General features: G+C 38.0%; 1 protein-coding gene across 1 annotated transcript in view; it reads left to right on the top strand.

Annotated features, from left to right (window-relative positions):
* LOC128552461 (protein mono-ADP-ribosyltransferase PARP14-like) overlaps nt 1-14894 on the top strand; it is a gene marked incomplete at its 3' end in the record, with an annotated part of 40280 nt that extends 25386 nt beyond the window's left edge. The window contains exons 5-7 of the mRNA XM_053533500.1: nt 10414-10647; nt 10878-12641; nt 14639-14894. Of these exons, the coding sequence (XP_053389475.1) occupies nt 10414-10647; nt 10878-12641; nt 14639-14894 (2254 nt within the window). The remainder of the gene's footprint in view (nt 1-10413; nt 10648-10877; nt 12642-14638) is intronic.
* Nucleotides 14895-15524: the final 630 nt, after the last annotated feature.

Genomic DNA, 15524 nt, shown 5'->3' with positions numbered 1-15524 from the left:
ATGGGTTCCAGAATTATGGCACCTGATGGGGCCAGAATTAGCTATTTTGACCTTGTGTGCACAATAGCAGCTTCATTTATGATTTGAATTTAATCAAACTTGCACAAAACTTGTGTCACCATAAGATCTTTTGGGTTCTTTCTTGAACCGGCCAGATCCCATAATGGGTTCCAGAGTATTGACCCCTGATAGGGCCAGAATTAGCTATTTTGACCTTGTTTGCACAATAGCAGCTTCATTTATGATTTTATTTTAACCACACATGCACACAACTTGTATCACCATAAGATCTTGGTTCCTTTGTTGAACTAGCCAGATTCCATCATGGGTTCCAGAGTTATGGCCCCTGAAAGGGCCAAAATCAGCTATTTTGACCTTGTCTTCACAATAGCAGCTTCATTTATGATTTGATTTTAACCAAACTTGCAAAGAACTTGTATCACCATAAGATCTCATTCGTTTTTATATGCCCGAAGGGATGTTTAATGTTACCTCCTCAGTTTCCGTCTGTCTGTTGGTTAGAAATTTCCCTTCCGTTCTGTAACTCTTGAACCCATTGAAGGATTTCAAATAAACCTGACACAATTGTTCACCTCATCAAAACAACGTGAAGAGCGCATGTTTCGGATGTCACACTTAGGGGTCAAAGGTCACATGACTTATATTGGGTCAAAAACTAGGTCACCCAGTCAAATCAAAGGAAAAACATGTTGACACTCTTGTTCATTTGATGTGTATGAAACTTGGTCAGAATGTTTGTCTGCCTGAAATATGGTATAAATTTTTATCTGGGTCATGTTGGGTCAAAAACTAGGTCACCAGGTCAAATCAAAGAATAAGCTTTTTTGCACCCTAAGGGGCACATTTGTTATTCTATCTTCATAAATTTTGGTCAGAATGTTTGTTATCATTAAGTCTTGAACAAGTTCGTATCAGGGTCATGTGGAGTAAAAAACTACGTCACTAGGTCAAATCAAGAAAATGCTTGTTTACAGTATGCCACATTTTTAGCTTACCTGAGCAATGTTTTTGTGATCGCTCAATGTCCGGCGTCCGTCGTCTGTCTGTCATCTGTCAACATTTAGCTTGTGTATGCAATAAGGGCTGTATTTGTGAACTGATCTTCATGAACTTTGGTCAGAATGGTAACCTTGATGAAATCTAGGCCAAGTTCGAAAATGGGTCATCTTGGGTCAAAAACTAGGTCACTAGGTCAAATCAAAGGAAAAGCTTGTTGACACTCTAGAGGCTACAAAATGATCAACTTGATTCAATCTAGACCAAATTCGAAAATTGTTCATCTGGGGTCAAAAACTAGGTTACTAGGTCAAATCAAAGAAAAACCTTGTGTATGCGATAGAGGCTGTAATTTTCAAAGGATTTTTTTGAATTTTGGTCATAATGCTTGCCTTGATAAACTCTAGGTCAATTTATGATAAGGGTCTTCTGGGGTTAAAAACTAGGTCACTAGGTCAAATCAAAGAAAAACCTTGTGTACTGGTTCTTCATGAAATTTGATCAGAATGTTTGTCTTGATGAAATCTCGGTTGAGTTTGAATATGGGTCATGTAGAGTCTAAAACTAGGTCATCGGGTTAAATTAAAGAACAACCTTATGTATGCAACAGGGTCTGCATTTTACACTGGATATTCATAAAAGAAAGTCAGAATGATTGCCTTGATGAATTCTAGACCAAATTCGAAAATTGGTCATCTGTGGTCAAAAACCAGGTCACTAGGTCAAATCAGAAAAAAACCTTGTGTATGCGATAGAGATTTTTCAGTTGATTTTCATGAAATTTGGTCAGAATGATAGGCTTGATGAAATTAAGGTCAGGTTCGAATATTGGTCATCTTGGGTCAAAAACTAGGACGCTAGGACAATCAAAGAAGAATGTTTTGTTGTAATAGAGGCTGTATTTTCCAATTGAGGTTCATGAAATTTGGTCAGAATGATTGCCTTGATCAAAACTAAGTCAAGTTCGAATGTAGGTCATCTTGGCTCGAAAACTAGGTCACTAGGTCAAATGGAAGAAACTATTTGTTTACACCTGAGACCACATTTTTAGTCCAATCTTAATGAAAATTAGTCAGAATATTTGTTTCTATGAAATCAGTAGGTCAAACATGTTTACACTGTTATGGTGTGTTTCTCAGGTGAGCGACATTTGTTTGGTCCAATCATACTGAAAATTGGTCAGAATATTTGTTCCCATGTAATAACTAGGTAAAATATGTTTACACTGTTATGGTGTGTTACACAAGTGAGCGACCTAGGGCCATCTTGGCCCTCTTGTTTGACATAGTTATGGCCCCTTTCCAACTTCAGATTTGCCAGACTCGTGGTTTCCATACAATAATTAGTTAGGAGTCTAAGGGCGGGCTCAACATGTTGCTACTTGGCATCTAGTCATGGTTTCTGGACAATAACTCATGAAAGGCTTGACAGAATGAGATTTAAATAATTTTTAGTACACAGATGTAACATCATAAAATACTGGGCAAGTTTGACTTTGTCTACAAACCACCAATTTTTTAGTTCACCAGAGCACAAAGTGCTCTAGATGAGCTTTTGTGACCAGTCATTGTCCAGCGTCCGTCGGCGTCCATCGTTGTTCATCATGCGTCGTCCATTGTCCATCATCTGTCAACATTTGACTTGTGAATAGAGGCAACATTTGTGACCCAATCTTTATGAAACTTGGCCAGAATGTTAGTCTTGACGATCTCTATGTCAAGATCGAAACTAGGTCATGTGGGGTCAAAAACTAGGTCAGTAGGCCAGATAAAAGGAAAAGCTTGTGAACACTCGAGAGGCCACAGTTTGACCCAATATTTATGAGACTTGGTCAGAATGATTGCCTTGATGATTTCTAAGTCAAGTTTGAATCTGGGTCATGTAGGGTCAAAAACTAGGTTACCCGGTCAAATCAAAGGAAAAGCTTATGCACACTTCAGAGGCCACAATTATGAACAATTTTTATGAAACATTGTCAGAATGTTTGTCTTGATGATCTCAAGGGCAAGTTCGAAACTGGGTCTTTTGGGATCAAAAACTAGGTCAGTAGGCCAGATCGAAGGAAAAGCTTGTGAACACTCGGGAGGCCTCAGTTGTGACCAAATATTTATGAAACTTGGTCAGAATGATTGACTTGATGATTTCTAGGTCAAGTTCGAATATGGGTCATGTGGGGTCAGAAACTAGGTCACCTGGTCAAATCAAAGGAAAAACTTGTGAACACTTTAGAGGCCACAATTTTGACTCAATCTTTATGACACTTGGTCAGAATGTTTGTCTTGATGATTCCTAGGTCAAGTTTGAAAGTGGGTCATGTGCGGTCAAAAACTAGGTCACTGTGCCAGATCAGAGGAAAATCTTGTCAACACTCTAGAGACCACAATTTAAGTTTGAAACTCATGAGAATTGATCCGAATGTTTTTCTTGATAATCTATAGGTCATGTTTGAATCTGTGTCATGTGGGGTCAAAAACTAGGTCACCCGGTGAAATCAAACGAAAAGCTTGTTAACACTCTATGGGCAACAGTTAAGACCCAATCTTTATGAAACTTGGCCAGAATGTTTATCTTGATTATTTCTAAGTCATTTCCGAAACTGGGTCATATGGGATCAAAAACTAGGTCAGTAGGCCAGATCAAAGATAATGCTTGTGAACACTCAGATGCCACAGTTGTGACTCAATATTTATGAAATTTGGTCAGAATGTTTGTCTTGATGATCTCTAATTAAAGTTTGAATCTGGGTCAGGTTGGTTCGAAAACTAGATCAGTAGGTCAGATCAAAGGAGAAGCTTATGAACACTCTAGAGGCCACAGTTGTGACTCAATCTTTATGAAATTGTGTCAGAATGTTTGTCTTGATAATCTCTAGGTCAAGTTCGAATCTTGGTCATGTGCGGTCAAAAGTAGGTCAGTAGGCCAGATCAATGGAAAAGATTGTGAACACTGTAGAGGCCACAGTTGTGACTCAATATTTATGAAACTTGTCAGAATTATTGTTTTTATAATTTCTAGGTCAAATTTGAATTTTGGTCATGTGGGGTCAAAAACTAGGTCACCCGGTCAAATCAAAGGAAAAGCTTGTAAACACTTTAGAGGCCACAATTTTGACTCAATCTTTATGAAACTTGGTCAGAATGTTTTTCTTGATAATTTCTATGTCAAGTTTGAAACTGGGTCATGTGAGGTTAAAAACTAGGTCACTATGCCAGATCAAAGGAAAATCCTGTCAACACTCTAGAGACCACAATTTAAGTTTAAATCTCATGAGAAATAATCAGAATGTTTGTCTTGATAATCTATAGGTCGTGTTTGAATCTGGGTCATGTGGGGTCAAAAACTAAGTCAACCGATGAAATCAAAGGAAAAGCTTGTGAACACTCTATAGGCCACATTTGTGACCCAATTTTTATGAAACTTGGCCAGAATGTTTATCTTGATGATTTCTAGGTCAGATTTGAATCTGGGTCATATGGGTCAAAAACTAGGTCAGTAGGCCAGATCAAAGTAAAAGCTTGTGAACAGGTAAGAGGCCACAGTTGTGGCTCAATGTTTATGAAATTTGGTCAGAATGTTTGTCTTGATGATCTCTAGGTCAAGTTTGAATCTGGGTCATAGGGGTCAAAAAGTAGGTCAGTAGACAAGATCAAAGGAAAACCTTATGAACACTCTAGAGGGCACAGTTGTGACCCCGTATTTATGAAACTTTGTCAGACTGTTTGTCTTGATAATTTCTATGTCAAGTTTGAAACTGGGTCATGTGAGGTCAAAAAACTAGGTCTCTATGCCAGATCAAAGGAAAATCTTGTCAACACTCTAGAGACCACAATTTAAGTTTAAATCACATGAGAAATAATCAGAATGTTTGCCTTGATAATCTATAGGTCATGTTTGAATCTTGGTCATGTGGGGTCAAAAACTAGGTCAACCGGTGAAATTAAAGGAAAAGCTTGTGAACACTCTATAGGCCACATTTGTGACCCAATCTTTATGAAACTTGGCCAGAATGTTTATCTTGATGATTTCTAGGTCAAATGTGAATCTGGGTCATATGGGTCAAAAATTAGGTCAGTAGGCCAGATCAAAGTAAAAGCTTGTGAACAGGTAAGAGGCCACAGTTGTGGCTCAATGTTTATGAAATTTGGTCAGAATGTTTGTCTTGATGATCTCTAGGTCAAGTTTGAATCTGGGTCAAAGGGGTCAAAAAGTAGGTCAGTAGACAAGATCAAAGGAAAATCTTATGAACACTGTAGAGGCCACAGTTGTGACCCAGTATTTATGAAACTTTGTCAGAATGTTTGTCTTGATGATTTCTAGGTCAGTTTCGAAACTGGGTCATGTGGGGTCAAAAACTAGGTCTGTAGGTAAGATCAAAGGAAAACCTTGTGAACATTCTAGAGGCCACAGTTGTGACTCAATCTTTATGAAACTTGGCCAGAATATTTTTCTTGATGATCTCTAGGTCCAGTTTTAATCTGGGTCATTTGGGGTCAAAAACTAGGTCACTTGGTCAGATCAAAGGAAAAGTTTGTGAACACTCTACAGGCAACAGTTGTGACTAAATCTACATGAAACTTGGTCAGAATGTTTGTCTTGATGATCTTTAGGGAAAATTGGACACTGTGTCATTTGTGGTCAAAAACTAGGTCATTAGGCCAGAGAAAACTCTGGTGAGCGTTATAGGGCCATCATGGCCTTTTTGTTTTTAGCTCACCTGTCACAAAGTGACAAGGTGAGCTGTTGTGACCGCTTGATGTCCGTCGTGCGTCGTCCGTCAACAGTTTCTAAAAAATGTTCTTCTTGAAAACCATTGGGCAGAATTACACCAAACCTCACAGGAATGATCCTTAGTTGGCCCCCTTTCAAAATTGTTTAAAGAATTGAATTCCATGCAGAACTTTGGTTGCCATGGCAACCAAAAGGAAAAAAATTAAAAATCTTGTCCAAAACCACAGGGCCTAGGGCTTTGATATCTGGTGTGTAGCATCATCTAGTGGTCCTCTACCAAGATTGTTAAAATTATCCCCCTAGAGTCAAATATGGCCCTGACCCGGGGGTCCCAAGTTTTACATAGACTTATATAGGAAAAAAAGTTTAGAAATCTTCTTGTCTGAAACCACAACACTTAGACTTTTGATATTTGGTTTGAAGCATTGTCTTATGGTCCTCAACCAAAATTGTTCAAATGAACCCCTTGGGTGAAAAAGTGGCCCTGCCCTGGGGGTTCCAAGTTTTACATAGACTTATATAGGAAAAAGCTTTAAAAATCTTCTTGTCTGAAACCATACGACCTAGGCTTTTGATATATGGTATGATGCATTGTCTAGTAGTCCTCTACCAAAATTGTTCAAATTATGCCCCTGGGGTTAAAAGAGGCCCCGCCCTGGGGTCACTTAGTTATTATGTGAGTTATATAGGAAAAATACTTAAAAAATCATCTGATCCTATTTCCAAGACTGTTAAATTATAATTACCTGATGACCCCAAGTAATATGATGTCACTTGACTGTGACCCTGACCCACTCTCTTGTTTTTAGCTCACCTGAGCACGAAGTGCTCAAAGGTGAGCTTTAGTGATCACCCTGTGTCCGGCGTCCGTCGTCGTCCGTCGTCCGTCCGTCCGTCCGTCCGTCCGTCGTCAACAATTTGACTGTTAACACTTTAGAGGTCACATTTTTGGCCCAATCTTAATGAAACTTAGTCAGATTGTTACCCTCGATAAAATCTTGGACGAGTCCGATATTGGGTCATCTGGGGTCAAAAACTAGGTCACCAGGTCAAATCAAAGGAAAAGCTTGTTAACACTCTAGAGGTCACAATTTTGGCCCAATCTTAATGAAACTTGGTCAGAATGTTACCCTCAATAAAATCTTGGATGAGTTTGATATTGGGTCATCTGGGGTCAAAATCTAAGTCACCAGGTCAAATCAAAGGAAAAGCTTGTTAACACTCTAGAGGTCACAATTTTGACCCAATCTTAATGAAACTTGGTCAGAGTGTTATCCTTAATAAAGTCTTGGACGAATTTGATATTGGGTCATCTGGGGTAAAAAACTAGGTCACCAGGTCAAATCAAAGGAAAACTTTTTAACACTGTAGAGGCCGCATTTATGACTATATCTTCATAAACTTGGTCAGAATGTTAAACTTGATGATCCTAAGGTCAGTTTCGAATCTGGGTCATGTAGAATCAAAAACTAGGTCACCCGGTCAAATCAAAGGAAAAGCAAATTAACACTGTAGAGGCCACATTATGACCGTATCTTAATGAAACTTGGTCAGAATGTTTATCTTGGTGATCTTTAGGTCAAGTTTAAATCTGGGTCAGCTGGGATCAAAAACTAGATCACTAGGTCAAATCAAAGGAAAAGCTTGTTAACACTCTAGAGGCCACATTTATGACTGTATCTTCATGAAACTTAGTCAGAATGTTAAACTTGATGATCCTTAGGTCATATTCGAATCTGGGTCATGTCGGGTCAAAAACTAGGTCACGGGGTCAAATCAAAGGAAAAGCTTGTTAACTCTCTAGAGGCCACATTTATGACTGTATCTTCATGAAACTTAGTCAGAATGTTAAATTTGATGATCATTAGGTCAAGTTCGAATCTGGGTCATGTTGGGTCAAAAACTAGGTCACGGGATCAAATCAAAAGAAAAGCTTTTTAACACTCTAGAGGCCACATTTATGACTGTATCTTCATGAAACTTAGTCAGAATGTTAAACTTGATGATCTTTAGGTCAGGTTCGAATCTGGTTCATGTTGGGTCAAAAACTAGGTCACCAGGTCAAATCAAAGGAAAAATCTTGTTAACACTCTAGAGGCCACATTTATGACTGTATCTTCATGAAACTTAGTCAGAATGTTAATCTTGTTGATCTTTAGGTCAATAGGTCAGGTGAGCGATACAGGGCCTCCATGGCCCTCTTGTTTAAGATACAACCTTGAAATTTTGATGACGTACACAGTTTTGCACTCAAATCATAAAACTGAATTTCATTGACCATGAATGTGACCTAATGACTTTCTTAACATTTTATCATCATTTTGACATTTGAAACATGTAGCTCATATTACTTAGGTGAGCGATCAAGGGTCATCATGACCCTCTTGTTTAAGATACAGCCTTGGAATTTGGCTGGCATGTACAGTTTTACACACCAATTTTAGAACTGACTTTCATTGACCATGAATGTGACCTACTGACCTACTTTCTAATATTTTAGCATCAGTGTGCCATTTTAAACATGTGGCTCATATTACTCAGGTGAGCGATTCAGGGTCATCATGACCCTCTTGTTCTAAAAAATTCTTCTTGAAAACCACTGGGCAGAATTACACCAAACTTCACAGGAATGATCCTTGGGTGGTCCCCTTTCAATATTTTCAAAGAATTGAATTCCATGCAGAGCTCTGGTTGCCATGGCAACCGAAAGGAAGAACTTTAAAAATCTTCTTATCCAAAACCACAAGGCGTAGAGCCTTGATATTTGGCATGTGACATCATCTTATTCAAATTGTGCCACTGAGATGAAAAGAGGCCCCGCCCCGGGGGTCACAAGTTTTATACAGTCTTATATTGTAAAAAACTTTAAAAATCTTCTTGTCTAAAACCACATGACGAAGGCCTTTGATATTTTGTATGTAACATTGCCTTGTGGTCCTCTACCAAAATTGTTCAAATTATGCCCCTGGGGTGAAAAGAGGCCCTGCCCTGGGGGTCTCGTGTTTAACATAGACTAGAAAAAAATTAAAGATATTCTTGTCTGAAAGTTCAAGGCCTAGGCATTTGATATTTGGTGTGTAACATTGCCTGGTGGATCTCTAACAATTAAGTTTGTTCAAATTATGCCCCTGGGGTGAAAAGAGGCTCTGCCCTGGGGGTCACTTGTTATAATTATGAGTTATATAGGAAAAAATACTTAAAAAATTATCAGGTCATATTTCCTAGACTGTTTAATTATAATTACCTGATGACCCAAGCAATTAGGGATTACTTGACCTACTGACCTACTTTCTTGTTTTCTAAGATATAGCCTTGAAAGTTGGATGACATGTACAGTTTTGCACACCAATCTTAAAACTGTCTTTCAGTGGCCATGAATGTGACCTACTTTCTAATATTTTAGCGTCAGTTTGTCATTTGAAACATGTGGCTCATATTACTCAGGTGAGCGATTCAGGGTCATCGTTACCCTCTTGTATGCAAATTTTAATCGAAGTGTTTTGTTATAACATATTGTATATATAGTACAATATTTATTTACATCATTGACAGGTATCAGTTCAGTATGTTATACTGCAGTAGAGAAAATTAGGTGCCTTTCAGTAGGGGACTTTGTATTGCATGGCAATACTTCATTTACTTGTTCAGCATAAGTATACTGTAGTATTTCCTGTATTATTCTTCAGCAACCGCGAGTTGGAATTTAGCAAACGGTCAAGGGAAACTTTACTATTAGAGGAGATGTGCATATTATCTTGTGTTCCGGTCGAATTATTTTATCTGAGTTATTGCCTTTTGATTATTATGTCTCCCACCATACAGCGATGTTCACGAAATTCGAACAAAATGTGTTTGCCAATAAGTCCTAGGCTAAGTTCTATAATTAGCCAAATCGCCCCAGGCACTTTTGAATTATGGTCCTTGAATTTTAATTGTAACCATTCATCCAAACCACCCAGACTTCCCAAAATTTACTGATTCGAACCATTCATCCAAACCACACAGACCTCCCAAAAGTTACTAATCGGAATCATTCACCCAAAGCACCTTGTGGGAGAAAATGCGCTTTTCTCAAAGCAACTCTAGTTCAACATAGTATACTATAGTACCATTTCTTGTCCGCAGTATTCCTCCAACAACTGGCTTGAATTCGTTGAAACTGCATAGGAAATTTTATTTGTTCTTTTAATATGCAAGAAACGTTTTGGGGAACATCCATCGGTTTAACTAGTACCTTCTTGTCATTCCATATACTGAGTCCAGGCTTTATTCTATGTCATCTGGCTGAATGACCTTACACCATTACTGCTGGTTTATTCAAATACAAAAAACGCCCTTAAGAATAGGTCTCAGTCAGTTACTAGTAGCATGTGGTTCTGGGACGATCTGTGTATGAAAAGAATTGGAACCACTGCCTTACCCTTGCATGATCGTAAGAGGCGACTAATAGGGTCTTAACACTTGGTTTTGCAGTAACTGTGATTCCAGCAGGTATGCAAATTTTGATTCCATACCTCATGTTTTTATTTCGATGTAAATGAGATGTGGAACCAAAATTTGTAGTCCTGTTTGGCGCCATATAACCTATACTGTGTTGGTGTGCCGTACAACCCAAATAGATAAAATAAATAAACAGTCAGTTAGCATATTTCTTTTATTTCTAATCAGATTTCCAGAAACTGGAGGACGTATTTAGAAGAACCAAATTGGAAGAAGCTTCATTGAAATTGTACCCTGTTCCAGTATCCAGCTGTATAATTGTTGCTAACTTGGCGTCCGAAGTAACCAAGGACACTATTGAGTTCTATTTTGAAAACACTCGAAAAAGCGGTGGCGGGCAAGTTGAGAAGGTGGTGATGAATGAAGATGACACATGCATTGTATACTTTGCAGATTATACAAGTAAGTACTTGCCATCAAATGATTACAACAAGCTGTAAAGCTTTAAAAAAATAAGGTATAGTTAGAGTTTGACTTGCTGAAATTCAAGAAGACAGAAAATGTTGAGATAATAGTACAATTTTGTCAATTATAGTTCCTACTTCTTTCATTCATCTGATCTTATTGAATGATTCGTGCATGACTAGAAAAATTATGTAACAGTAATAATTTGAAAAAGTATTTGTTTTCAGTTATTGAAAAGGTTTTAGAAAGGACACACACTTTAGGTGGACAAAAGTTAGATGTGAAACGATACCAGGAATGCCTTGGCAGACCAGAAGGAGAAATAGCTGAACGTATTTTACATGTACCAGAAGACTTTGTGCTAAAGGATGTTGATCCTCAAAAAATAAAATTCATGAAACATTCCAGCGCAAATCGTTCAGCTTTAGAAGCACAGCTGGACACTGTTTACACGAAGATATGTTGGCCTGATGAAACTGGACATGTTGTATTGACATGTACAATAACAAAAGAAGTGAAGGACTGTTTCAAATTAGTAAAGCAATGGAATGAGACAGCAGAGCAGAACTTTCGTGACTTCATGAAGAATATTATTGTTAACAAAGTGCCAGTGCTGCAGGATATTTGGTCTAAAGTAATGGAAGAACTAAAAACTGTCACAATAAATAATCCAGAAGCTGTTGCTATATTTGTAGATAAAAATGAGTGTGTTATAACAGCTGTAGGGAACAAACATGTTACTGAAAGTCTTTCAAAGAAGGTTGATGACATCACAAAAAAAGTCATGGAAGAAGTGGAGAAGGAACGTGAAAAAATTAAAGAAGTTTTGACAACATTGAAGTTAATTGAAACAAAAATGCTTTTAGCTGACAAATTTCCCACAGAAATGGAGAAAATATTCCCTGACCTAAAGGTAAAAATAAACCAAAACAAAAATGAGATTGTTTTTGAAGGGCCATTAGGGCAGGTACGTGATGCAAAATTGAAGATGTATGAAATGAAAAGCAGATTTGCAGCTGCTAGTATTGACAAAATATCCGATCTAGCAGCTGGGATGTTCCTTTTGAAACAGACAAAAGAACACATAGTTAAAAAATTAAAAGCTAGTCATCTCACAGCAGTGTGGGATATCATAGACGGAGGCTTGGTTGTATACAGCACATCTGATGAACAAATTCAACATTGTTTGAGTGTAATACGTGAGTCAGTCATTGAAAACACTATTGCTCTTAAAAAAGCTTCCAAAACAGTGGTGAACTCAGAAGGTTGGCAAACTAAAGTTGATGAATTACATGCTCACCATACTGGAAAAAGCTACATAAAAGTACCAGAGGATGCTAGTAAAGTTCAGATTTGTGCTACAGATGATATATCAAATGAAATAGTAGATAGTGTGAAAAAGTTCCTTCGTTTGAACACTGTGACAGAAGTAAAAGTCACATGTACCAAGAATGTCCATCGTCTGATTGAAAGGCATCATAAAACCGAACTTCAAAATACTGCAAAACGTTTACAGCACAGTCATGTACAGATAGTGTCAATACCAGGATATGGAGGATTTGAAGTCCATGGAACGGAAGATGGTATCCAAGAAGCAAGATCAGATCTGTTGGCATTATTAAAAAGAGTACAACAACGTGAACATATCTTGAGCAAACCTGGGTTAGCTGAGCACATGCAAACCCCGAAAGGAAAAGACAACCTTAATACAATAGAAAGTACACTGGCATGTGTGGTGTCTGTGAAGGGTGATGATTATGCTGAGGAAATTATTGATGATCCCTATGATGCAATTCCAGCAGACAGTGAGGTGAATGAAAATATTGGAATTAAAGGACTGAAAATCATAGGTTATTGTAAGGCATATGATTGTAGGAATATATATACAGCAGAGGGTGACATGACAGAACTGACTGTTGGTATGATTGTAAACTCAGCTGATGACAAACTCAGTTTAACTGGAGGACTTGGAAAAGCTCTTGTACAAAAAGGTTTGCTTTACATAATTTTAACTTTAAGTTTTTCTTAAAACAAAGTTATTCATGAGAAGCCAGATTTTACCTAAGAATGATGATTAGGTAGGGAAGTTGTGCAAATTCTACTCAACGGGCATTTGGCTTGCTGAATCTTTTCGAAGTTAATTGCCCTTACCTCAGGAAACACAGATCTGATCCATAAAACCCTCGTAGACAGGTCAATTTTGTTTAAAATGGGTAATTGCCAGAAGCTAGAGCATTCTCACATGAACTTTGTTAGAAAGATGAAATTAGTAAAAAGATTGACTTTTGACTGCGCTGCTTAAAGGGCAAAAAAAATAAAAAATAGATATGCACACATTGTACAATGCTAGCTAGTTGATTTTCAGTTATTTTAAGGTCAGGTAATCTCCTAACCAAAGTATCGTAATAAAAGTTTTAACAGGGTTTATTAGCACACCCTAGCTTGGAGTGCTCAAGATGAGTTATTGTGTCTGGTCATTGTCTGTCGTCCGTTGTCCATTGTGCATGGTCCGGCTTGCGTCAACATTTGCCTTGTTAAGACTCTAGAGACCATAGTTTTACCCAAACATTATGAAACTTGGTCGGAATAATTGTATAGATGATCTCTAGGTCAAGTTCAAAACTGGATCATGTGGGGTCAAAAGACTAGGTCAGTAGGCTAGATCAAAGGAAAATCTTGTTAACACTCAAGAGGTCACATTTATGACCCTATCTTCATGAAATTTAGTCAGAATGTTTATGTTGATGATCTTTAGGCCAGGTTAGAATCTGGATCACGTTGGGTCAAAAACTAGGTCACCCATTCAAATCAAAGGTAAATCTTGTTAACACTCTAGAGGCCACATTTATGACCCTATCTTGGTCAGAATGTTTATCTTGATCTTTTAGGCCAAGCTTGAAACTGCGTCATGTGGGGTCAAAAACTAGGTCACTAGGCCAGATCAAAAGAAAATCTTGTTAATACTGTAGAGACCACATTTTCAGTTTGAAACTCATGAGATCTGGTAAGAATGTTTGTCTTGATGACCACTAGATCAAGTTCTAACCTGTGTTATCTGGGGTCCAAAACTAGGTCACTCAGTCAAATTAAAGGATAAGCTTGATAACTCTCTAGAGGCCACATTTATGACCCTATCTTCTTGAAACTTAGTCAGAATGTTTCTTGAAGATCTTTAGGCCATGTTGGAATCTGGGTAATTTACTAGGGCACTTGAACAGATCAAAGCATAATATTTTTAATAATCTGGAGACCACATTTTAAGTTTTAAACTCATGAGAATCGGCTAGAATGTTTGTCTTGAAGAAATCTAGGCAAAATTGGAATCTGGGTCATCTTGGGTCAAAAACTAGGTCACCTGGTCGAATAAAAGAAAAACTAGGTGTAGGTAATAGTGACTGCATTTTGCAATGGATACTCATGAAATTTGATTAGAATGATCTTCTTGATAAAATCTAGGTCAGGTTCGAATATGGTTCATCTGGGGTCAAAAACTAGGTCACCTAGTCAGATCAAAGACAACATTTTGTATGCAATAAGGGCTGCATTTTTCATCTGATGTGCATGAAACTTTGTCAGAATGTTTGTCTCCGTGAAATCTCGGATGGGTTTTTATTTGGGTCACATTGGGTCAACAACTAGGTCACCAGGTAAAATAAAAAAAAAAAAGCTGTTTACACTTAAGAGGCCTCTTTTTTGGTCCAATCTTCACGAAGCTTTTGTCAGAATGTCGAAAAAAAATCACTAGAGGCCACATTTTTGCTCCAGTCTTAATGAAACTTGGTCAGAATGTTTATCTCCTTAAAAGCGCAGACGAGTTTGAAACTGGGTCGTGTGGTGTCAAAAACAGGGTCACTATGTCAAACATGTTTGTTAAGGTGTGTTGCTCTGGTGAGCGACCTAGGGCCATCACGGCCCTCTTGCTTTTAAAGTTAAATCTTAATACACCCTTTTGAAAATGTAAATACCTTATGAATTTTCATATTTGAAGGTGGCAAAGAAATACAAAAGGAATGTACTGACTACATAAATGATGAAGGCAGACTTGATGACGGTGATGCATTTGTTAGTACTGCAGGAAAGTTAAAGGCAGATTTTATCGTACATGTAAGGGGACCGGTTTGGAAGGGAGGCATGAAGAAGGAAGATGAGATGTTGACAGAAGCTGTCTTTAAGTGTCTTCAGCAAGCTTCTGCAAGAAGTCTCACATCAGTTGCTATGCCAGCTATAAGTTGTGGTACATACGGGTGAGTATTTAATAATATTTTTCATTATTTTCGACTTGACCAGAATCACCGATCATCTGCAAGCCAGATGGATGGCTTCTTCATATGATGACACAATACAGGAAAGAGAGTGATCAGTTACCTTCACGATTTGCCTTCCTCGAAGGCTTGTTAAACTGAATAATCATTGATGAACCTTCATTTTTTGATGGCCCTGTGCGTCGTCAGTCGTCCGCCATCAACAATTTGACTGTTAACACTCTAGAGGTAACAATTTTGGCCCAATTCTAATGAAACTTGGTCAGAATGTTACCCTCAATAAAATCTTGGACAAATTGGATATTGCGTCATCTTGGGTCTAAAACTAGGTCACAAGGTCAAATCAAAGTAAAAGCTTGTTAACACACTAGAGGCCACATTTTTGACACTGTTTTTGTGAAACTTGGCCAGAATGTTTATCTTGATGACCTCTATGCCAGGTTGGAATCTTGGTTATGTTGGGTCAAAAACTAGGTCACATGGTCAAATCAAAGGAAAAGCTTGTTAACACTCTAGAGGCCACATTTATGACCTTAACTTCATGAAACTTGGTCAGAATGTTTATCTTGATGATTCCTAGGCCATTTTCAAATCTGGGTCACGTGGGTTCAA

This window comes from Mercenaria mercenaria, unplaced genomic scaffold (genome assembly GCF_021730395.1).
Source record: "Mercenaria mercenaria strain notata unplaced genomic scaffold, MADL_Memer_1 contig_2820, whole genome shotgun sequence".
NCBI lineage: Eukaryota > Metazoa > Mollusca > Bivalvia > Venerida > Veneridae > Mercenaria > Mercenaria mercenaria.
The sequence above is the reverse complement of the archived record's forward strand: the minus strand, read 5'-3'. Positions and strand labels throughout refer to the sequence as shown.